The sequence below is a fragment of the Ylistrum balloti genome, unplaced genomic scaffold (assembly GCF_031769215.1).
Source record: "Ylistrum balloti isolate Yb309-2 unplaced genomic scaffold, AGI_CSIRO_Ybal_v1 Utg370150, whole genome shotgun sequence".
Lineage (NCBI taxonomy): Eukaryota > Metazoa > Mollusca > Bivalvia > Pectinida > Pectinidae > Ylistrum > Ylistrum balloti.
This window is the reverse complement of record NW_026782151.1, coordinates 175,847-202,635: the sequence shown is the minus strand read 5'-3', so window position 1 is coordinate 202,635 and position 26,789 is coordinate 175,847. Positions and strand designations below refer to the sequence as shown.

General features: G+C 36.0%; 1 protein-coding gene across 1 annotated transcript in view; it reads right to left on the bottom strand.

The window, feature by feature from the left end:
• Window positions 1-708: 708 nt before the first annotated feature.
• The window catches only part of LOC132550780 (inositol polyphosphate-4-phosphatase type I A-like), a 46,303-nt gene continuing 20,222 nt past the window's right edge, over window positions 709-26,789 (bottom strand). The window contains exons 14-27 of the mRNA XM_060214869.1: window positions 24,861-24,968; window positions 22,590-22,867; window positions 19,935-20,141; window positions 19,187-19,384; window positions 18,354-18,422; window positions 15,198-15,439; window positions 13,524-13,559; window positions 12,412-12,552; window positions 11,144-11,160; window positions 10,797-10,801; window positions 9,693-9,744; window positions 3,651-3,757; window positions 3,295-3,449; window positions 709-2,807 (exon numbers count right to left, since the gene is read on the bottom strand). Of these exons, the coding sequence (XP_060070852.1) occupies window positions 2,675-2,807; window positions 3,295-3,449; window positions 3,651-3,757; window positions 9,693-9,744; window positions 10,797-10,801; window positions 11,144-11,160; window positions 12,412-12,552; window positions 13,524-13,559; window positions 15,198-15,439; window positions 18,354-18,422; window positions 19,187-19,384; window positions 19,935-20,141; window positions 22,590-22,867; window positions 24,861-24,968 (1,748 nt within the window). The 3' untranslated portion in view covers window positions 709-2,674. The remainder of the gene's footprint in view (window positions 2,808-3,294; window positions 3,450-3,650; window positions 3,758-9,692; window positions 9,745-10,796; window positions 10,802-11,143; window positions 11,161-12,411; window positions 12,553-13,523; window positions 13,560-15,197; window positions 15,440-18,353; window positions 18,423-19,186; window positions 19,385-19,934; window positions 20,142-22,589; window positions 22,868-24,860; window positions 24,969-26,789) is intronic.

The following is a 26,789-nucleotide window of genomic DNA, read 5'->3' as shown; positions in this document are numbered from 1 at the left end:
TGTACAGGACAGATCATCCTTTGTCAGAATGTACTGAACAGTTAAGCCTTTCTCCAATAAATGATTCCTTCAAGAAATTGATTACTAAATCAATGAACATTGATCAGATGTGATTCTAAATGTGACTGGAAAGTCACAGCGGTTCTGTTGTGGAGAGCTAGTACCACAATTCAAATCTTTTCCAGTGAGATGATGAGTATATAAGAGGAGGGAAATGTTTTGAATGAAACAACTGTATTAGTTTACTGGTGTTTTAGTTTGTATCAAGTTTATATCAAAGGGATACTACGTATCATTATTGCTGCTTTACATCCCATTACCAGCCAGGGTCATTTAAGGACGTGCCAAGTTAGGTTTGGTTTATTGGTCCTATATTAACAGCCACATTTAAGAACGTGCCAAGTTAGGTTTGGTCTATTGGTCCTATATTAACAGCCACATTTAAGGACGTGCCAAGTTAGGTTTGGTTTATTGGTCCTATATTAACAGCCACATTTAAGGACGTGCCAAGTTAGGTTTGGTTTATTGGTCCTATATTAACAGCCACGTTTAAGGACAGTTTTGGGTGGTGGAGGAAACCTGTAGTTTCCCTGAGAAAAAACACCGACCTGCTCCTGGCGACTGTGCCATGAAGGCCTCGAACCCACTACCCAGATGTGGGGAGCTAGTTATAAAGGGATACAGTATGTAAATACAATGTGACACAGATTAATATGATTTGACATTTTATTATTATACGTTATCATTCAACAGAAGACAACTTAATACAGGTTATAACCACAGGTTTAACCAGATCAGTCAAATGTAGAGACGAGAGAGTTCCAGTGTGGCATAACAAAGAGTAATACAGGCAATATGGTCCTCATGTTACAATGAAGAATAGTTCCAATTTGTTCACCTGTCACAACTTTGCACTTTCCACTTCCATCGTCTATAACACACTGATGTGTAGTACTTGGCAATGTCTACTTGTTCATGGGAAACACATTTATTTCTTGTAAAATTTAAAAACACATATTGCCATCTCTACTGAAAAAGATCAATGTATTAATTGTTGTAATTAACATCAGCACAACATTTAAAAGTAATATCAAGGTAAATCAGCAAAATCACCATGGTAACATTGCTGGCAATATTAATAATGACTGTAGCTTGAGCCTTTGATTTGCTGAAAATCAATTTCTTTTTCTATAGTTACCTAGCAACATTATTTCCTATCCAAACTCTACATTTGTGAACAGGTACCTTAACACAATATAATGAATCCACAAAAATAGCTTTGAACATTAGATAGAAACACAATTATGCTTATAGATATTAAATCGAGATTAGTATTTGAGGATAAGGAGTAAATAAAAAGGTAAAGAATTTCCACCTGGCCAATTGATGCATTAATATCATGGTGCTTGTTAAATGGATATAAATATCCAATTTAAACATCTTCACAGCAACATCACTGTATAAACTAACCAGAGTGAAGTCTTATTTATGACATCTTTAAAGACACCCAGAGTATGACCATGATGTTAATTTTATACGTGGACATAGAAATGGTGTCAGTTCACAGTCAAAATGGCTGCTTTAATTAAGAAAGTTCACTGTCTAAATAGTTGTTTGAATTAAGTTAGTTTACTGTCAAAACGGTTGTTTGAATTAAGTTAGTTTACTGTCAAAACGGTTGTTTGAATTAAGTTAGTTTACTGTCAAAACCGTTGTTTGAATTAAGTTAGTTTACTGTCAAAACGGTTGTTTGAATTAAGTTAGTTTACTGTCAAAACGGTTGTTTGAATTAAGTTAGTTTACTGTCAAAACGGTTGTTTGAATTAAGTTAGTTTACTGTCAAAACGGTTGTTTGAATTAAGTTAGTTTACTGTCAAAACAGTTGTTTGAATTAAGTTAATTTACTGTCAAAACGGTTGTTTGAATTCAGTTAGTTTACTGTCAAAAGGGTGTTTTGATTTAAGTTAGTTTACTGTCAAAACGGTTGTTTGAATTAAGTTAGTTTACTGTCAAAACGGTTGTTTGAATTAAGTTAGTTTACTGTCAAAACGGTTGTTTGAATTAAGTTAGTTTACTGTCAAAACGGTTGTTTGAATTAAGTTAGTTTACTGTCAAAACGGTTGTTTGATTTAAGATTACACTGTCAATTAGGAATAAAATATTGAAAAAAAGAATAAAGATAATATGGGTATGTAATATAGATAAAAGCAATGAAATGTCTTGTGATGGCATTTATAGTGCTTATAACTGACAGTTTTTCAATTAACTGGTACACCATATTACATGCTAGATGCTTTACACAAAGAGACATGAAGTCAATACACTAACAATAACACAGAGGTGTAAGACAAAGAAAGAATGACAACCATCTTCTCAACACGATAACAGTTGATATCAAAAACTGGTTTTTACAGACATGTATAGGAATACTTATTAATGGTTTGCAATTTATTGAAAAAAATCATAGCTTTTGAAATATTACATGAATTTCTCTTTAATGGCACATCATTACAGTAACATAGATGGACAGAATTAAGCAAGATGAAGTGCTGAAATATCACACAGTGAACATATGTAGAATTAATACAAAAATAAATGGCCAAATTCAGTGTCACTGGTCCAGGAGTCATTACTACTATAATCCTTTGTCGGTGTTGTAACCATAACAACAGATTTACCCTTGTACATTGCCATATGTACCATTTGGTGGTCGGTATTGTTTTGGGAAGTACATGAGCTGTAAAGCATTGAATGCATATTTCTTTACACCAACGTTCTTGTATGTGTTCTCCCTTCTTACTCCCTCACTGCAAAGAACAAATACAAACAGCATCAAACACAAGTGCAGAGTCTTATCTTCTCAATATATAGAGTATGACATGTCCAACCCTGCCCCTCATCCCCTTTCTAACTGGTCCTTGTCTGTATGGAATGTAGAATGACTATTTCTGGTTTATATATACAGTATAACATGTCCAACCCTGCCCCTCAACCCCTTTCTAACTGGTCCTTGTCTGTATATAGTATAGAATGACTATTTCTGGTGTATATATACTGCATAACATGTCCACACCACCCCCTCATACATACACTCACAGATTTCATTGTGTCGACCAATCGAGACCACAGAATATTACAAAAATTAACCTCAAATTTGATGCAGAATTGTCTGATTTCTACAAATTTACCTCAGTAATCACTCACAGACAGTAAGCTCCCATAGCTCTGGTATATATAATATCATATATATATTAACAGATGAAAAGGATGCCTGACTGAAATAAAGTAACAGACCTTCTGAAACAGTCGAGAGCCTGTGAAAACACATGGGAGGCAAGGTCGTGTTCCTGCTGGAGGTTCTTTACTTGTTCTAACGTAACAGACATGGCTGTCCGGTCCTTGGCACTTTTACAGCTGGTGAATCGAATTCCTCGCAGCTTTCTACAAATCTACAAAAAAATGATAGGAATCAGATTCATTGATCAATCTGAAATTGGTAAGAAATCTAAATACATATATATCACAAATTGACAAAATCAGAATATATTTTGTGAAATATGACAGAATTCTAGCTATAAATTGTGTAAATCGGGACAAAGTAAGTAGATTTCTGATAAATTGATCAGACAACTAAACTGATGTAAGCTTACCTCAGCAGCAAGGCTGAGAATCTCAGTATTCTTGTTTTTCTTAGTGTTAACATTGTAGTGTAGTTTAGTACACAAATCTGTCAAGGACCCACTTCCTCCTCTGTTATCTGGAAATAAAGAAGTCTTAGAAACCAAAACATAACATTTGTAACTTAGCAAAGAGCATAGTAACATTATAAGTTTACTGTTATCAAATAAACCTGGAAAATAATCTTTTTCATTCAACACTGAGTGTATATTTACTAGCTAAGCATAGGCACACTGTGTGTACATATTTGTGACATGTACATGTATGTTGTGTGTGATATGTACATGTATGTTGTATGTACATATTTGTGATATGTACATGTATGTTGTATGTACATATTTGTGATATGTACATGTATGTTGTGTGTACATATTTGTGATATGTACATGTATGTTGTGTGTACATATTTGTGATATGTACATGTATGTTGTGTGTACATATTTGTGATATGTACATGTATGTTGTGTGTACATATTTGTGATATGTACATGTATGTTGTGTGTACATATTTGTGATATGTACATGTATGTTGTGTGTACATATTTGTGATATGTACATGTATGTTGTGTGTACATATTTGTGATATGTATAAGGCTTTGTTGTGTATTTGTATGTTGTATGTACATATTTGTGATATGAACATATATCAATGTTTTGAGTGATATGTACATGTATGTTGTGTCTACATATTTGTGATATGTACATGGTTTTGTTTGATATGTACATGTATGTTGTATGTACATATTTTTGATATGTACATGTATGTTGTATGTACATATTTGTGATATGTACATGTATGTTGTATGTACATATTTGTGATATGTGCATGTATGTGGTATGTACATATTTGTGATATGTATATGGTTTTGTTTGTTGTGTACATGTAGGTTGTGTGTACATATTTGTGATATGTACATGTAGGTTGTGTGTACATATGTGTGATATGTACATGTATGTTGTGTCTACATATTTGTGATATGAACATGGTTTTGTTGTGTATTTGTATGTTGTATTTACATATACGTTGTGTGTACATATCTACTGTTTGTATATTGAAATGGGTTCCCTTACTTAAAATGTATATTTTAGTAAACCACTCCTGGTGTAAGGTGACATTTACCTACTCTAGTGACTTCCAAAGTATATAGCAATTTTGTCCCCAATGTCATATAAAAAAGACAGGTGATATATACACTGAATCACTTTAAACTAACACAGTTTTGTGCAGAGACAGCTGAGAAGTAAACACATCTGAAATTTCTAGACTATTTTTCTTTCTTTTATTTCTACTTTCATTTCCCATAGAGGCCACAAGTCTATATCAACAGTATCATACCTGTAGCCATTGGTCTATACTAGTACATGTTTTACGAACAATATATGATAGCAGTTCAACACCTGCACCAAAACTTTTAATCTAAGGCATGAAAAGTCTAATACATCTGTAATTTCCTCTCCCATCCCTTAAATAACTGTTGTGCGGCTCCTCTCATAAACAATTCACATACTTGTAGGTGTTGAATTATCTATATACCTTAACCCGTACAAATTCAAAATGTGAATCATTTATCTGTCAGTCAATAAGGATCAATATCTCATTTAACTGATATATATTTTTCTTCTCTTTTTAATGAAGAACCATATTGACAAATTAGTCGATCTTCAATTGTAACTATCTAATTGTCAAAAGAAAGGATAAATACATATGTTTTCAATTCTATAACCAACTCATTGTTGATATAAATGATAAAAACAAATATTTTTTAGTTTTATAACTGACTTTTTGTTAGAAACAAATATTTTTCAGTTTTATAACTGACTTATTGTTGGTATTAATGATAAAAACATCTATTTTTCAATTTTATAACTGACTTCTTGTTTATATCAATGATAAATACTTTTCAGATTTTATAACTATCTCACTAACTGGTTTTTTCAGATATATACACTTTTTACTTTTTGATGTGTAACTACACAGTATCTACAACAGATAAATATATTATCAGACCTAATCTTTAATATCATAAGGAAATAATTGGCAGATTTACCAATTAACTACTGAAATCATTAAAAATGAACAAGAACAAGGTTGACATGTTTACTCTGCTCACTGTAGTCACTGACATAGAAAAAAACCTGATGATAAACCCCCAGATTATATCAGCAGGTTTTATAACATCTGACAGTTTCACAGTGAGAACAGTGTACATATATGCGTATTCTTGATAATAATAGACATGTTCCTGACACTAAATGTAAGTATATTTCATAGATATTTTAGGAGACATGCCCACAGACGTAGAAAAAAACATAAGATTCCTGATCACAGCATTGACAAACAAACTACGACTTCAGGGCTGAACACTTAATCATCACCGTGGTAACCATGACAATGTGACACAATATCTTAGTTCATCACTTTTACAACCTGATTAATTATTTTTCAATGGCAATGTTTCCTGACCCTGTCCTCCTTTATATACTTCTATCACTGTTGTATACAAGGTATACTCCAGTAATTTATCACCACATCCAGACAAAGCTATTTTCTCGTTTGTTGTCTACCATGCCAAGATATTTCGTGACATCAAGCTATTTTCATCAACGCCATCAGCTCTTTTATCTCCTACACACATTATATGTTTGCTCAATTAATCAATATTCCTTTCCTTCTTAGCAGTAACAGTAAACTCTGTGTGTGAAAGTGGGATCTGTGCATCATATATCTGATCTATGTATCAGATCACAAATCTATTCATTACAAAACGATATGTGTCAACAGGCCCAATGGGCCTACATAGCCACCTATGTAACTTCAAATTGAAAATGTTTGATTCCTTCCATTTACTCTCTCCCCATGAATATGACAAGAGGTCCCCCGGGGTATTTTGGCTCCCTTCACAGGTTCTACATTATAAGTCTGATTTTTTCCATTTTCCGGGGGTAAATCTTTCTTGTTTCCTTGATTTGCGGTTTTGTTGGCCATTTTGATTTATTTTACGATCAGATCAGTAGAACAGATCATACATAAGGGACTTGGTGAATACATGACTAAAAACAGGAGATGATTCATTTCTACAGATACTGCTACAACAAATTAAATTTTAAAAATTCAAAATGGCTACCTGAGGGTATTTTCATTTGATGTTAAATCATGATCAGTATAAAATATTAAACATACACAACATGGGGTCAAGAGGAACCCACAAATGAAATCTGAAAATTACATATCCAGTACTTCTAAGCAACTGCTGCAGTAAAACTGTCAAAATCCAAGATGGCTGTGTGTCAACCATTTGGTTTTTCAACGAGACATTAAACTGAAAATATGTAACAAAGATGAAAGAGGAGACCACATATAAAATCTGAGACAGATCAATTCAGTACAAAAACTACTGAAAATTGATATCATTTTTTAATTAACAAATGTCTATACGACATAAATACCATCACTCGCTGCACAGTATCGAGTAGTACACTTATGTATGAACGACCTTGACAAAAGAACAAAAGATGATTTTTGTATCCAAATAGTTGACTTTTTTATCACAAGGCCAAGAGGAAAAGTATGTGTTTTTTTTCATTTCCTGACTATCCTTATTTTCTTTGCTACTGCCCTTACTTTTTTTACTACATTTTGGCAAAAACTTTAGATTCTCTATGTTGATTTTGCTGGTGATTTGCTTTGCAATCCCAAGAAATACCAGGCAAATTTACTAGGACACTTGACATATGTTTATATAAATTGATGTCAAACATTTAAACATTTTACAATGGCAGCCACTAAACAGAATCTCTCCAGAATTCTCGTTTTTTAACCTACCAAAACGTAAACTCTCTCGAGATTGCCATGATGTCTAGAGAGTATCTGTATTGTGACAGCCATTGTAAATATGCTGGATAATTAAGTTGCTGGGGAAAATACTCAGCTGACAACAATGAAATGATTCTGTACAATTTAGAAAAAAGTTCTATTTCTCCATCAATGTATCATTCATAGCTATTGCTCTAATCTTTTGTAAACTCTATAAAACATTGTCTGAATGTTGATTCATACACAGGTTGCTAAACTTTCATGTTTTAGTTATAGAGAGGAATCCTGTCTAGCAACCATGACCGAGACAAAATTGTAGATGGTTTGAACCATTCAGACCTGATTAACATAACACACCTATATACCGGACACATGGGGGTAAACCGTTCCCTGATCAATAGGCTTGAGATCAGAAGTCAGCATCTAAACAACATGTTAGTGATGTAACCTTTTACAACCAGAATAAGATATGACCTATTATACTATTATGCAAGCCTAATCACCACTTTTAAATATTTATAAATACAAATATGTAGACACACAGCTATAAATATTAACATCTGTATAGTTAACAAATTTGACCAAGATTGAATCACGATAAGATCAACATGAAAAAAGGGACATAAATCATGAAGTTTTATCATAAAATTTAACAAACGAAACAGGACCAAAGTGACAAATCACCCTGTGTATCACCATGAACATGACTAGTGCCTAGCTCTTACATCTGTTTCTGGCAAAATCATGTTACATCATTCATAAAAATTGCTATAACAAATGAGAACACATTAGCTAGGGTTCACACCTTGATATACTATAACACCTTGTTCACCTATGTTACCACCTGTACTCCTAACATGGCCATGTATTACACCTTGTAACTAAACACCTCATCTACATTACCAACTCCTAACATGGCCAGGTATAACACCTTGTAACTAAACACCTTGTTCTATGTTACCACCTGTACTCCTAACATGGCCAGGTATAACACCTTGTAACTAAACACCTTGTTCTATGTTACCACCTGTACTCCTAACATGGCCAGGTATAACACCTTGTAACTAAACACCTCATCCTATATTACCACCTGTACTCTTAACATGGCCAGGTATAACACCTTGTAACTAAACACCTCATCCTACATTACCACCTGTACTCCTAACATGGCCAGGTATAACACCTTGTTCTATGTTACCACCTGTACTCCTAACATGGCCAGGTATAACACCTTGTAACTAAACACCTCATCCTACATTACCACCTGGTATAACCACACCTTGTAACTAAACACCTTGTATCCTACATTACCTCATCCTACATTTACCACCTGTACTCCTAACATGGCCAGGTATAACACCTTGTAACTAAACACCTCATCCTACATTACCACCTGTACTCCTAACATGGCCAGGTATAACACCTTGTAACTAAACACCTCATCCTACATTACCACCTGTACTCCTAACATGGCCAGGTATAACACCTTGTAACTAAACACCTCATCCTACATTACCACCTGTACTCCTAACATGGCCAGGTATAACACCTTGTAACTAAACACCTCATCCTACATTACCACCTGTACTCCTAACATGGCCAGGTATAACACCTTGTAACTAAACACCTCATCCTACATTACCACCTGTACTCCTAACATGGCCAGGTATAACACCTTGTAACTAAACACCTCATCCTACATTACCACCTGTACTCTTAACATGGCCAGGTATAACACCTTGTAACTAAACACCTTGTTCTATGTTACCACCTGTACTCTTAACATGGCCAGGTATAACACCTTGTAACTAAACACCTTGTTCTATGTTACCACCTGTACTCCTAACATGGCCAGGTATAACACCTTGTAACTAAACACCTCATCCTACATTACCACCTGTACTCCTAACATGGCCAGGTATAACACCTTGTAACTAAACACCTTGTTCTATGTTACCACCTGTACTCCTAACATGGCCAGGTATAACACCTTGTAACTAAACACCTTGTAACATGGCCAGGTATAACACCTTGTAACTAAACACCTTGTTCTATGTTACCACCTGTACTCTTAACATGGCCAGGTATAACACCTTGTAACTAAACACCTTGTTCTATGTTACCACCTGTACTCCTAACATGGCCAGGTATTTCTTCCAGTTTATTAAACATCTCGTCCTACAATATCACTTCTCCTTACCTTGATCTCCTAACATGGCCAGGTATAACACCTTGTAACTAAACACCTCATCCTACATTACCACCTGTACTCCTAACATGGCCAGGTATAACACCTTGTAACTAAACACCTTGTTCTATGTTACCACCTGTACTCCTAACATGGCCAGGTATAACACCTTGTAACTAAACACCTTGTTCTATGTTACCACCTGTACTCTTAACATGGCCAGGTATAACACCTTGTAACTAAACACCTCATCCTATATTACCACCTGTACTCTTAACATGGCAGGTATTTCTCCTTGTAACTAAACACCTTGTTCTATGTTACCACCTGTACTCCTAACATGGCCAGGTATAACACCTTGTAACTATACACCTTGTTCTATGTTACCACCTGTACTCCTAACATGGCCAGGTATAACACCTTGTAACTAAACACCTCATCCTACATTACCACCTGTACTCCTAACATGGCCAGGTATAACACCTTGTAACTAAACACCTCATCCTACATTACCACCTGTACTCCTAACATGGCCAGGTATAACACCTTGTAACTAAACACCTTGTTCTATGTTACCACCTGTACTCCTAACATGGCCAGGTATAACACCTTGTAACTAAACACCTCATCCTACATTACCACCTGTACTCCTAACATGGCCAGGTATAACACCTTGTAACTAAACACCTCATCCTACATTACCACCTGGCTCAGGGATAACACCTTGTAACTAAACACCTTGTTCTATGTTACCACCTGTACTCCTAACATGGCCAGGTATAACACCTTGTAACTAAACACCTTGTTCACCTTGTATGTTACCACCTGTACTCCTTAACATGGCCAGGTATTATACACCTTGTAACTAAACACCTTGTTCTATGTTACCACCTGTACTCCTAACATGGCCAGGTATTTCTTCCAGTTTATTAAACATCTGTCCCAAACATATAATTAAACTTGTCCTTAAACCTGGTAATGATAATTAAACTCCTAACATGGCCAGTTGTACTAAACACTTTATATTAAACAGTTGTGTCACCAAACCTAGGGGTCATATAATTAAACAGTTGTGTCACCAAACCTGGGGGTCATATAATTAAACAGTTGTGTCACCAAACCTGTGGGTAATATGATTACACAGTTGTGTCATCAAACCTGGGGATCGTATAATTAAACAGTTGTGTCACCAAACATAGGGGTCATATAATTAAACAGTTGTGTCACCAAACCTGGTAATTATATAATTAAACACTTTTGTTACCAAACCTAGGGGTCGTATAATTAAACAGTTGTGTCACCAAACCTAGGGGTCATATAATTAAACAGTTGTGTCACCAAACCTGGGAATCATATAATTAAACAGTTGTGTCACCAAACCTAGGGGTCATATAATTAAACAGTTGTGTCACCAAACCTAATTAAACAGTTGTGTCACCAAACTTGGGGATCGTACAATTAACCAGTTGTGTCACCAAACCTTGGAATGATATAATTATACAGTTGTATCACCAAACCAAGGGGTTATATGACTACACAGTTGTGTCATCAAACCTGGGGATCGTATAATTAAACAGTTGTGTCACCAATCCTCGGGGTTATATGATTACACAGTTGTGTCATCAAACCTGAGGATCGTATAATTAAACAGTTGTGTCACCAAACCTGGGGGTCTTATAATTAAACAGTTGTGTCAACAAACTTGGGAGTAATATGATTAACCAGTTGTGTCACCAAACATAGGGGTCATATGATTAAACAGTTGTGTCACCAATCCTCGGGGTTATATAATTAAACAGTTGTGTCACCAATCCTCGGGGTTATATAATTAAACAGTTGTGTCACCAAACCTGGGGGTCATATAATTAAACAGTTGTGTCACCAAACCTGGGGGTCATATAATTAAACAGTTGTGTCAACAAACCTGGGGGTTATATAATTAAACAGTTGTGTCACCAAACCTGGGGGTCATATAATTAAACAGTTGTGTCACCAAACCTGGGGGTCATATAATTAAACAGTTGTGTCACCAAACCTGGGGGTCTTATAATTAAACAGTTGTGTCACCAAACCTGGGGGTCTTATAATTAAACAGTTGTGTCACCAAACCTGGGAATGATATAATTATACAGTTGTGTCATGAAACATGAGGAAAGGTTTGGTACAGATACATTAAAACTGGTGTACAATATCTCTAACATACACAACACAACAAAATTTTTGATGTTTTTTTGGTTTCACTGGGGATGCAGTATCTGAAAAATTCTTAAACTAGGATGTAACATGATTCCATTCAATGTATCTTTGACATTTGACACCTTACCAAGGTGAACTTATTCTCTAATTATGAAATTTGATAAAGTTGTATAGGAGTTGAGCCTGGACAAGATAATGGAAAGACAGACAATCGCAATTCAAAGACCCTGCCCTCCCCTCCACTTCACTTCCCGATGGGAGACTAATATTATCTCATTAACAGTCAAATTTCTACCATTATGTTCTAAAGGGACATTACTCTGTATGACCTATCTGGGTATGAGGATTACTGAGGGTCCAATGTATATGTGCAAAGTTTCACGACGTTAACTTTCACAGGTTTCAATAATTTTGGCTTTCACAGGTAGATCCACGTACACAAAGAAACAGAGCCACTTTTTATTGTCCTTATCAGTTTTGGGTTAAATCAGTCTAATATTAACTCACTACTTAGAAAACGTTCACTTATACTAACCTTTCAGCCAGCGATGCCTGTTCATTGATTCCTACATTAAACAGTACTGGGGTAACATGGATTGCCTCCCCTTGAGCCAATAATTCGGGAAGTTTCTTAAACACAACTTCAGGTAAAGGAACCTCTACTCTAATCCGACGTCTGAAACAGAAACAATCACTGATTAAGTAAACTGGTTACATCGCCTGCTGTCAACTTAATCGGGTAAATATCATGTCACTTCAATATTAACTTTTGGAAAGTCTGTTAAAGTCAGCTTGTTTGCATATAACGTACAAGCATATGTATAGGGTGTCATATTGAAGAATTGGATTGAAATTGTTTTCTTTTATTAGTAAAGAGATAAATATCATGGTTAAATGTTTTCACATTTTAAATAAATGGGGCAAAGCCACAATTGGCCGGCTTGCAGGATGAATGCAATGTTCTATGGTATTTATAAGATAGTTAAGGATGTCTCGTTTGTTGAGTATGTAGAATATTTGTTATAAGAGAGAAAGTTTGGTTGTATCTTATGAATTGGTGCAGAAGAAGGGCATTTGAAGAAAGATGTTGCAGCCATTTTTGATTCAGAGATGTTAAAAAAACAGACAATGGACATCTAGGGCCCCAAGGTGATTTATATGTGGAATTTCGGAAAGATTCTTGTAGTAGTTTCTGAGAAACTGTGAAAACAAGAAAAGTTTCAGAAAATGACTAAGTTCCAAAGCCTGGAAAATCCAGACAAATGTCCGGAATAAATCCATACTACGAGGTGCAAATCTTCAACATATGTATAAACCTCCTACAAAGTTTCAAGCTTCTACGTCAAAAACTTTAGGAGGAGTTGATTCTACAAAACTGGTACCCCTTTTCCCCATCCGCCCACCCGGTCGCCCACCCGACATTCACCATACTATAACTATGTGCAACTCGGCCAAAAATTGTTTAAAAATCTGTGTCAGAAACCCGACAAGGAAATGTACATTTTTCCCCATCATCATTCTTACGACCAGTTAGAAAAATCACCCAATTCATCCTCGTCATCAAAGACAACTACTTTTAATATGGTAAAAGTTCTCTATTTAAAAATCTTGGCATTTTATAGGAAACTGAAGAAATAAAAATCTCACCTATTAAAGTCTGCATACATGCCAGATATAAGGTGACTGAAACAGAAAATTACAAGAATTACACACAATCCTACTAATAAAATACCTCATATATTATCTTGTTATCTCTCGGGCCCTATATCTGTATCAAGTAATCTCTCAGGTGCTATATCTGTATCTAGAAATCTCTCAAATCCTAAATCTGTATCTGGTAATCTCTCAGGTGCAATATCTGTATATAGTAATCTCTCAGATCCTATATCTCTATCTAGTAATCTCTCAGGCCCTATATCTGTATCTAGTAATCTCTCAGGCCCTATATCTGTAGCTAGAAATCTCTCAGGTCCTATATTTGTATCTAGTAATTTCTCAGGTCCTATATCTGTATCTAGTAATCTCTCAGGTCCTATATCTGTATCTAGTAATCTCTCAGGTCCTATATCTGTATCTAGTAATCTCTCAGGTAATTTATCTGTACCTTGTAATTTTTCAGGCCCTATATCTGTATCTAGTAATCTCTCAGGTCCTATATCTGTATCTAGTAATCTCTCAGGTCCTATATCTGTATCTAGTAATCTCTCAGGTAATTTATCTGTATCTAGTAATCTCTCAGGTCCTATACCTGTATCTAGTAATCTCTCAGGTCCTATATCTGTATCTAGTAATCTCTCAGGTCCTATATCTGTATCTAGTAATCCCTCAGGTAATTTATCTGTATCTAGTAATCTCTCAGGTAATTTATCTGTACCTTGTAATTTTTCAGGCCCTATATCTGTATCTAGTAATCTCTCAGGTCCTATATCTGTATTTAGTAATCTCTCAGGTCCTATATCTGTATCTAGTAATCTCTCAGGTCCTATATCTGTATCTAGTAATCTCTCAGGTCCTATACCTGTATCTAGTAATCTCTCAGGTCCTATATCTGTATCTAGTAATCTCTCAGGTAATTTATCTGTACCTTGTAATTTTTCAGGCCCTATATCTGTATCTAGTAATCTCTCAGGTCCTATATCTGTATCTAGTAATCCCTCAGGTAATTTATCTGTATCTAGTAATCTCTCAGGTAATTTATCTGTACCTTGTAATTTTTCAGGCCCTATATCTGTATCTAGTAATCTCTCAGGTCCTATATCTGTATTTAGTAATCTCTCAGGTCCTATATCTGTATCTAGTAATCTCTCAGGTCCTATATCTGTATCTAGTAATCTCTCAGGTCCTATACCTGTATCTAGTAATCTCTCAGGTCCTATATCTGTATCTAGTAATCTCTCAGGTAATTTATCTGTACCTTGTAATTTTTCAGGCCCTATATCTGTATCTAGTAATCTCTCAGGTCCTATACCTGTATCTAGTAATCTCTCAGGTCCTATATCTGTATCTAGTAATCTCTCAGGTAATTTATCTGTACCTTGTAATTTTTCAGGCTTGGTATTTTGTTAACATTCCAGTGTTTTGTCTTATTTCTCTTTGACCTTCAGCTCTCTCTGTATGAAGTAATTAATCTATCATAATCTTTATATAGAGATCTGTGGGGCTTAATCTCTTCAATGATTTAATCTATTCATTGCAAATTCTAACACATTTTATATCACATTTACTACTTTTGTTGTATGTCAAAATTCACCTATTTCAAAAATCTTCTGTGATTTTCCTGTATCGCTGCAATTTTACAAAAGTAACTGAAAATAAACTGACCTGTCTGATGATATGACTGGTGATTGTTCGTATTCTGTTTGAAGGAAAAAATGGAAAGTCACATGACTGAGATCTTCCAATGCAACTGTCATATCTTCAAGCATGCCCATCTCATCACCATAGCAACTAAGGAGACCCTCAAACTCCGCAAATACTCCAACATTGAGAAGTTGTTTGAAGTACAGCTTATCATTATCACAGGTTGCTAGTTTAATGGTAAAGCCTGCCACTAGCGATGTCAGCTAAAAGTAGAATCATCGTAAGTGACTTTAGAAATGTGAGGTTAAAAGTGTTGATTTATTACAAAGTTAAAAAAAGAGACCAGGTCACCTGAGGTCATCAGGTCTTTGGACAGTTTTAGAACATAATAGCTCTTCTTCCAAGCATGCAACTGGCCTAATATCATGACCCCGGACCTTTCGGTTCTTAAGAAGAAGTTATTTAGATATTTTAACACATTTGACCGCTGTGACCTTGATAGGTCATTCATTTGAACAAACTTGGTAGATCTTCATCCCAGCATGCTACTGGCTCAATACCATGACCCTGGGTCTTCTGGTTATTAAGAAGATGTTGAAAATGTAAGTAGACACAATATGTATGAAGCTGGAAAAAAGATGACTGCAATAGGTAACTTGAGACTTCATCTCAGGTGACCTAAAAAGGTATGTAAAACATTAATGCTCCTGTGCTCAGGCATGTAAATGTTAAAGGAATTAACAGAAGTGGCTTGATACAACCTTTGACCCTTTAACCTTAATTGATGACCACCCATGTTGTAGACAACATGAACAGAAAGTGTATAGAGGTTCTCACGATACAACAATCATAAAGACCTGGATGGTATGGGACGGGACAGGATGCCACTTCACAAGATTAACTTGTACTGATGGATGTGGGTACCACTATATGACCGCAATAAAAAGGCAGGGATATAAAAACTCACAGGAGTGCGATATACACTGGTCATAAAATGTTAAGGATCATAAACATATATGATGTTTTCTGTGATTCCTAACTTTGTGCCCAGTGTATATGCAAGGACATATACCATCAATTCTTCAGTAATATACTTTGACAAAAAAATGAACTTGTACTTGCAGTGAGGGAGAAAAACACATCCCATCTATATTTCAAAGAAATGAACTGAAATTACAATGTGGGAGAATCACATGTCCAATCTATATTCACTGGGAGCTGACAAGTACTTACAACATGGAGAAACATACATCTGGTCTATATTTACAGGGAGCTGAGAAGTACTTACAGCATGGGAGAAACACACATCTGGTCTATATTCACTGGGAGCTGAGAAGTACTTACAGCATGGGAGAAACATACATTTGGTCTATATTTACAGGGAGCTGAGAAGTACTTACAGCGTGGGAGAAACATACATCTGGTCTATATTTACAGGGAGCTGAGAAGTACTTACAGCATGGGAGAAACATACATCTGGTCTATATTTACAGGGAGCTGAGAAGTACTTACAGCATAGGAGAAACATACATTTGGTCTATATTTACAGGGAGCTGAGAAGTACTTACAGCATGGGAGAAACATACATCTGGTCTATATTTACAGGGAGCTGAGAAGTACTTACAGCGTGGGAGAAACATACATCTGGTTTATATTTACAGGGAGCTGAGAAGTACTTACAACATGGAGAAACATACATCTGGTCTATATTTACAGGGAGCTGAGAAGTACTTACAACATGGAGAAACATACATCTGGTCTATATTTACAGGGAGCTGAGAAGTACTTACAGCGTGGGAGAAACATACATCTGGTCTATATTTACAGGGAGCTGAGAAGTACTTACAACATGGAGAAACATACATCTGGTCTATATTTACAGGGAGATGAGAAGTACTTACAGCGTGGGAGAAACATACATCTGGTCTATATTTACAGGGAGCTGAGAAGTATTTACAACATGGAGAAACATACATCTGGTCTATATTTACAGGGAGCTGAGAAGTACTTACAGCATAGGAGAAACATACATTTGGTCTATATTTACAGGGAGCTGAGAAGTACTTACAGCGTGGGAGAAACATACATCTGGTCTATATTTACAGGGAGCTGAGAAGTACTTACAGCGTGGGAGAAACATACATCTGGTTTATATTTACAGGGAGCTGAGAAGTACTTACAACATGGAGAAACATACATCTGGTCTATATTTACAGGGAGCTGAGAAGTACTTACAACATGGAGAAACATACATCTGGTCTATATTTACAGGGAGCTGAGAAGTACTTACAACATGGAGAAACATACATCTGGTCTATATTTACAGGGAGCTGAGAAGTACTTACAGCGTGGGAGAAACATACATTTGGTCTATATTTACAGGGAGCTGAGAAGTACTTACAACATGGAGAAACATACATCTGGTCTATATTTACAGGGAGCTGAGAAGTACTTACAACATGGAGAAACATACATCTGGTCTATATTTACAGGGAGCTGAGAAGTACTTACAACATGGAGAAACATACATCTGGTCTATATTTACAGGGAGCTGAGAAGTACTTACAGCGTGGGAGAAACATACATCTGGTCTATATTTACAGGGAGCTGAGAAGTACTTACAACATGGAGAAACATACATCTGGTCTATATTTACAGGGAGCTGAGAAGTACTTACAACATGGAGAAACATACATCTGGTCTATATTTACAGGGAGCTGAGAAGTACTTACAGCATGGGAGAAACATACATCTGGTCTATATTTACAGGGAGCTGAGAAGTACTTACAACATGGAGAAACATACATCTGGTCTTTATTTACAGGGAGCTGAGAAGTACTTACAGCATGGGAGAAACATACATCTGGTCTATATTTACAGGGAGCTGAGAAGTACTTACAGCGTGGGAGAAACATACATCTGGTCTATATTTACAGGGAGCTGAGAAGTACTTACAGCGTGGGAGAAACATACATCTGGTCTATATTTACAGGGAGCTGAGAAGTACTTACAACATGGAGAAACATACATCTGGTTTATATTTACAGGGAGCTGAGAAGTACCTACAGCGTGGGAGAAACATACATCTGGTCTATATTTACAGGGAGCTGAGAAGTACTTACAACATGGAGAAACATACATCTGGTTTATATTTACAGGGAGCTGAGAAGTACTTACAGCGTGGGAGAAACATACATCCCGTCTATATTTAACCATATGCATTAACTGTACATGTCCTTGATTTTCCTGAAAGACACAAATTTTTACACAATCTTAGTTTTTTCTCTTATTCTGATTTATTATGTATCAAAAACTGTGATTTTGTTGTCCTATTGATGCAAATATTACTATGATGACAACAGACATACTCAGTAGAACAGAGATACAGTGTCCTATTGATGCAAATATTACTATGATGACAACAGACATACTCAGTAGAACAGAGATACAGTGTCCTATTGATGCAAATATTACTATGATGACAACAGACATACTCAGTAGAACAGAGATACAGAGTATGTACATAACAGATTCCAGTCGAAAAGAACCTAGACCCTGCCTTGATAATTCAGATATATCAGTGTAACAGAAAATACCTTATCAATACTATCAGACCCTCTCTATCAAAAACATAGTATTTACAACCACATTATGAACTCTGACTGCAGTTATAAATTGAATATAAATTCATAAAGACACTATGAGGTTTTTCTTAAATAAAATGATATGAACTTATTAACTCATCCTGAGTTTGATAAATCCCCAAGAACTTATTAACTCACCCTGAGTGTGATAAATCCCCAAGAACTTATTAACTCACCCTGAGTGTGATAAATCCCCAAGAACTTATTAACTCACCCTGAGTGTGATAAATCCCCAAGAACTTATTAACTCACCCTGAGTGTGATAAATCCCCAAGAACTTATTAACTCACCCTGAGTGTGATAAATCCCCAAGAACTTATTAACTCACCCTGAGTGTGATAAATCCCCAAGAACTTATTAACTCACCCTGAGGTTAAGAAAAGACATGAAGAGTTTCACTCTTTGACTAACAAGCTCTATGAAGCTTTTTAATTTAATGACCCCAGGACTGATTTCTCCCAGCCATTTAGGACGGTCCATAGGCCCTGCCTTGTTAGTGATGAGTTCCTCAACCATAGAGCTCAGACACACCAGGGCAGCCTCAGTATTGACACGTGTCATTTCCTACAAGTACACGTCATGTACTGGGTAAAGTCAAACTTATTCACAACAAATCATTCCTTATAATGACAGGTGTCAACCATTCATGGACAGTAGTTTCACCGTGCAATCAGAAACATTTTAATACTTAATAAATTATTTATACATAAAAATTTGTATTCCTACACTTGATTATCAACAACAAATTACAACACTCCAATATAAACAGAACTTTAAAATTTTACAAGGTTACTCTAGACAATTTATGACAGCTGAAAGAACAATCTGTTGAAATACACCATTAGAGTATGTCATCAACTTTGACTTGTGTCTTCAATCAACTATATATAACACTATTATTTATCTTATACAATTAGATACAAATCAGGAAAGATGTGAGACCTGCGTTTTTAATGAAAGGAAATAAAATCTTCTCTACAGTGAAAGATAACCTCCTTCATGTGTCAACAACTAAAATCTTAAAGAATTCAATCCAAGGTTTTTCTACAAGGTGATGTTAGCAGCACTATAACATAAACTTGTCAGAAACAGTAGGACAACTTTAGGTACATACCCATGGTTCAGCTGTAGGACTTTGTACAAAGTTGCTTCCAGTCCATTTCCAGGCCTTCTCAGGGGTAAGGTCCCCAGGACTAGAGTTCTGAGAGTCAGGAGAAGGGGCATCCTGGTGGGGAGGCGATGTCTCCATCTTAGCCTCATTGTAATTGTCGGCAGCCTCTTGGAGTAGACTGCTATCACAAATCTGGACTAGATCACGCACCTTACAACAGAAAAACACTGTCTTTCATTTGTTATAGTTGTCAACAGCCTCCTGGAGTAGACTGCTATCACAAACCTTGACTAGATCACGCACCTTACAACAGATAAACACTGTCTTTCATTTGTTATAGTTGTCAACAGCCTCCTGGAGTAGACTGCTATCACAAACCTTGACTAGATCACGCACCTTACAACAGAAAAACACTGTCTTTCATTTGTTATAGTAACTGACAGCAGCCTCCTGGAGTTGTATTCCTTCAGCTCACTTGAGTACATCACGCACCTTACAAGAGATAAACACTGTCTTTCATTTGTTATAGTTGTCAGCAGCCTCCTGGAGTAGACTGCTATCACAAATCTGGACTAGATCACGCACCTTACAACAGAAAAACACTGTCTTTCATTTGTTATAGTAACTGACAGCAGCCTCCTGGAGTAGACTGCTATCACAAATCTGGACTAGATCACGCACCTTACAACAGATAAACACTGTCTTTCATTTGTTATAGTTGTCAACAGCCTCCTGGAGTAGACTGCTATCACAAATCTGGACTAGATCACGCACCTTACAACAGAAAAACACTGTCTTTCATTTGTTATAGTTGTCAACAGCCTCCTGGAGTAGACTGCTATCACAAACCTTGACTAGATCACGCACCTTACAACAGAAAAACACTGTCTTTCATTTGTTATAGTAACTGACAGCAGCCTCCTGGAGTAGACTGCTATCACAAATCTGGACTAGATCACGCACCTTACAAGAGATAAACACTGTCTTTCATTTGTTATAGTTGTCAACAGCCTCCTGGAGTAGACTGCTATCACAAACCTTGACTAGATCACGCACCTTACAACAGAAAAACACTGTCTTTCATTTGTTATAGTAACTGACAGCAGCCTCCTGGAGTAGACTGCTATCACAAATCTGGACTAGATCACGCACCTTACAAGAGATAAACACTGTCTTTCATTTGTTATAGTTGTCAACAGCCTCCTGGAGTAGACTGCTATCACAAACCTTGACTAGATCACGCACCTTACAACAGATAAACACTGTCTTTCATTTGTTATAGTTGTCAACAGCCTCCTGGAGTAGACTGCTATCACAAACCTTGACTAGATCACGCACCTTACAAGAGATAAACACTGTCTTTCATTTGTTATAGTAACTGACAGCAGCCTCCTGGAGTAGACTACTGTCACAAACCTTGACTAGATCACGCACCTTACAAGAGATAAACACTGTCTTTCATTTGTTATAGTAACTGACAGCAGCCTTCTGAAGTAGACTACTGTCACAAACCTTGACTAGATCACGCACCTTACAAGAGATAAACACTGTCTTTCATTTGTTATAGTTACCGACAGCTTTCTGGAGCAAACATAGGCAAACATACAACATCAGCAGAACAGAGGTGTAAACATATGAGGATTGATTGAGAAGTTGTGAGCCTCATATTTAAGGTTTTAACTTTTGCAGACATATCGCAATATTCAAGTCTGCCTTGTATGCTTCTGATCAACTGTCAGAAGTCTTTGTACAGGATGGCCTCAGACCTTTCTCATTGCAAGATCTTCTGTAAGAATGGATTGTACTCTTTCTTATGAAATCCAAACTGTACTGGCTATATATCTCTCTGCAACTTGCTTGCCAGCCATAACAATATCATGGACTTTATTGATGATTTCTGGAGTTGCAACAGTGACAGGCTTTCGAGGACGGGCGTCATTACCAAGGCTCTGCCTATCACACTTCCACCACCCACCTATCTATTGTAGCATATGAAGGGGTATCAATCCCTATTGTTGCTACCATCAGTATGGATATACTTAGGTACTTGACTTTTTTATGCAAATATTGAATCACTGCTCTTTCAGCAATTGTCCATTTTGCAAAAGTCACTTGCCTTGTTTACTTTAGAGTGTGACTTAAACTGACCAAATGACACCAGTCTTCAGGTAAACAGCCTTAAATAGTCAGGGAATAGTACAGTTAAAAAAGGAAATTCCTGCTTAACTTCTTCGATACCAGGCTCACAACTTATCTCTCGGCCCTCGTACCACAAATCTTGAAATAGAGTATATATAGATACAGATATATATTATCAATAAACTAATAACACCAGTACAGACAAGAGAATTGTCAAATTTTTTAGGCAATCTTCTGCTTTATTAAGGCACAATTGTCACATAAATTACATCACATACATAGAACATTAAACAGATACAAAGTTAAAAACTCAAATCGGGAATGGTAGTGTAAACTTAGGTTTCCCGAAAATCCCTTCAATCGAAGGACACTGACAGCCCTTTCTAAGGGAAATAAATCATCTAAGTTGTGATATGGAAAATGGTGATAAGACATAGATGTACATGTGCCCACTATTTTCAGACAGAGATATAAGTATCATATACCCATTTCAAGAGTAAGGGTACACAAAAATCTTACCTTGTCAGATACCATCTCCATGATGATGTTCAGCTCCTCCGCTGTCCCTGCCATGGCGACATGACATAATTTATCACAATACTGTCCTATCACAGTTTTTAGATCTACCACAGAATTCACCAAGTCACATGATCGCTGTATTTTTGTGGTGCGGCTCAAGGTTGCGTCAGCAGATAGAAGGTCATGTTGTTGTTGCAGCATTCTACGTAGACCTCCATGTTTATATTTATGTGGATATGCAGTAAAAGCTCCAACAGTGATGATGTCATACCATCCAGCTGTTAACAATAACACCAGTTAAATTAGCCATTAACCATTTTGTGGGTGCCATTATCCTTGAGACAATATAACAAGACATCCTAGAGAGGTCTTGGTGCTCATTATTATTTGATCCTTATTTGTTCTTTAACCTTTTCACTCCTTTGTCTTCTCTCCTCTGTTTTTGCTCTTAACCATATGAAATTTGAACATTCTTTTGCAGAAACAGCAATAATAATCTTTAACTGCCAAATCCAAGATGGCTGCTTGTCAGCCATTTTGTTTTTCAGATCACTCCAAATATCTAATGGGTACAACTTGGGATCACATGAAATTTGAGAACGACCCATCCAGGACTTCTCACAAAATAGTGATAAGAGAGTTTATGATAACAGAGTTTAATTTTGAAATCCAAGATGGCAACCTTACAACCATTTTCTTTTTCTTTTAAGTCCTAAAATCAATCAGGCACAACTAGGGACCAAAAGGAACCTACAAATAAAATTTAAGAGAGATCCATCCTGTAGTTCTCAAGAAATAGCTTAAGAAGAATTGTTCACAGATGGATGGAAAATGAGGGTGGTTTGAATAGCCCACTATCTAATTGTGGTGGGCTGAAAACTAGGTAGCCAGCATACTTCAGGCTGATATCAGTACCCCAAGCCTTTTTCTGTTTATTAGTGAGAAGAACTTGTTGGGAGATATTTTTTATTTTATTTTTTATTTTATTTTTTATTTGACCCAGTGATCAAGTTCAATCTTTTGAACAAATTTGATAGCCCTTCATCCCAGCATAATACAGGCCCAATATCAGCACCCTGGACCTTTTTGTTATTGAGAAGAAGTTTAATTCAAAGATTTCAACACATCTCACCCCTTTGATAATGAAAGTAGGCCAAGGTACTGTAAATATAAGTTTCCCTTTGGCCCTTTGGTCATTGATTAAAAGTTATATGCTAGTCTAACTGAAGAATGGATGACAGACAGATGATCACCACATCATGGCATACACTGACCTGTCCTACAGCCAGGCGAGCTAATAAAGTTATACCAGAGATACAGCGTTAAAATGAAATTTGGGGAGTTAGATAATCCTTGAGAAAAACAAGAGGCCCATGGGCCTTAATGGTCATCTCACATAAAATACAAGATTTCAAATTTTGAACTTGAGAAGAAGTCGAAAATGTGTTTTCAAAATTGCAGCCATGTTGGATTTTGGACCAACCCGAAATTAACTCTGGTCAGGATCATGTCACGATCATTTCAGGTAAGTTTCAGCTCAATGAGACATGTAGAACTTGAGAAGATATTGAAAATGTTTATGACGGACGCTGGCGGACAATGCGATCGCAATAGGTCATCAGACCCTTCAGTCAGATGACCTAAACATTCAGATGTTGATAAACACCCATCACTTGGCCTCAGCTGTGATTTCAAACTGTACCAAGAGCCATCAGAGATGGGTGATGCTCCCTGATTGCGACAAAAGGCAACAAGAGAGTTATGATTCTTGTGCACCACCCTCCTACTTATTGAGAACTATCTACCTCGGAAGTTTCATGTTAATACCTCTTATTGTTTTGGTGTAATGCTCTAGACAAAACCTAACTATGAAAAATACCAAAGGGCAATAACTCCTTAATTATGCAAAAAAGAGTGATGATTCTTAAGCATGGCACTACTCCTTGTTGAGAACTATCTACCTAAGACGTTTCATGTTGATACCTCATATAGTTTTAGTGTTATGCTCCAGACAATATTTAAGCATGAAAAATAACAAAGGGCAAGAACTCCTTAATTTTCAAAAAATTGTGATGGTTCTTGCACACTGTACTTTTCCCTGTTGAGATCTATCTACCGATGACGTTTCATGTTGATACCTCTTATAGATTTTGTGTTATGGTCCAGACAAAATTACAACAGCAGACAAAGCAGCGACTGTATACATAATAAACCAGATAAGCTATAGAGTACATTTTAGACTTTCATTGACTACAGAAAAGAAAGACTCACTACTATTGTGGGCTTCATTGATGACAGTCATCCGTTGTAAATGTAGGTTGACAGGTACAAATTCTAGGTCTTTATCTCCCTTCTTCACACTTTGTTTAAAATGGGGTCCTGTCAAACGCAGAAAAGACTAAGTCACTCTCTCATATACAGCAGTAAACATCATGTAGGTGAAAATGCAAAGACAAAAGATAGAAACCTCATTTAACTTCTGATATTATCATCTATGGAATTTATATGATTTCAAAAATGTTTAAAATTAATTTAAAAAATCAGACTTGCAGACAGGATCAGGCATCAATCAGTGCAAAAAAACATGCAGCATGACTAGAGAATTTACAAAGAGGTGTACTGTGTACAGCATTATCATCTCAGTGTTCAATGGATTTTTACAGGAATTATTAAACCTACTGTTAGTAAAAGTAATTTACTGTCATTTTCTGAGAATGAAAACATTACAATGTCATCACTGTTCTATATAATAATAATCTAGAAAAGGAGAGTGAAATGTTTTTCTTACCTCACCCTATTACATATCATAGTTGCAGGACAATGTAATATATATTGACCATTGACCTTTGACCTTTACATATTTGAGTAACACTGTATAATGACCTTCGACATAAAAATATAAGACATGTGACTGTAAATATTCATTTTTTACATTACAACGTAAGCTACATCACTGTGTGGACTTCTGACCTTTATATGTCAATCAATTTGACTTTGGGGTAACAGAATATTGTTTGAAAAGTGCAAGGAATAATACACTGTCTTTGGTGATTGCAATGATGGCTGAGTGATTGTTGGATTGGGACAGAGCTATGTCTCAAACCAATATTTATATGAAACAATCAGTAGGTTTCAATCTCCACATGATCATAGAGTGTAAATATTTATTTATTTTCAATCACTGCACAGACCTAGTTATACATCTGTGTCTGTGATTGCTGTCCTAATGGTATATCATTTGGTACTATAACTCATGACTTGTAACTTAATTACTTCTCATTGTATTAATACCCACTTTGTCAAAGTCGGCAGTATGAGGTAAAAAAAGTTTTTTTCAATATGTGATTTTTTTTTCATACAAGGTAAAAGGAATGGTTTTCATCTACAAGGTAATTGGAAGGAAATTGTTTGATATAAGACAACATTATAATTAACTTTGACCTTAGTTCAAACAATATTTTTCAGATTTTTTACGTCGGTAAATGTGTCATTTGAGTTTAGAGTCAGTACTGGTGTGTGTATATATGACTTAGTTTATTAACTCTAACTGTCTTTGATGTCAGGTGAATGTGAAATGGTGAAATGTAGCTCTGCCCCAATTCAGTAATCACTTGATTATGAGGTACGGCATAACCAATCAGTGACTTGCTCTTTGTAACCAATCAGTGACTTGCTCTTTGTGATTGGTCTGTTGACACATCTAAAAAGAGACCATCCATCATACCAGTCATCAAAAACACAGTGTGCTGTTTCTTGTACTTTTCAAACCTAAATGTCTCGTTAACTCCAACTCATACGTAAATCGGGATGGGATGTACTAGCATAAAAGTGTGTATAATTTCCATAAATCTCATAATATTATAAAACCTTTTTTACATTAATTGTTCATGTATGTATCTATCACTTACTATACAACTGTATAGACTTCTGATCTTTATCATATTACTTACATAACTATATACTGACCTTTGACCTATAACAACTACATAGAGGCTGACGATATATAATCTACAGTAGAGATCACGATGTTAAACTTAAAATCAGTTCTGTTTGTTGTATTCTTTTAACTCAGAGCCTTACTTCCAAAGACCTCAGATCATGACATAAGAGACATTATACCACCAGTAGGTAAATAAGTCTTTAATTATCAAATGAAACAAACTTTATCAGCAACAGCTTGGGGATTTTGTATTATAAATC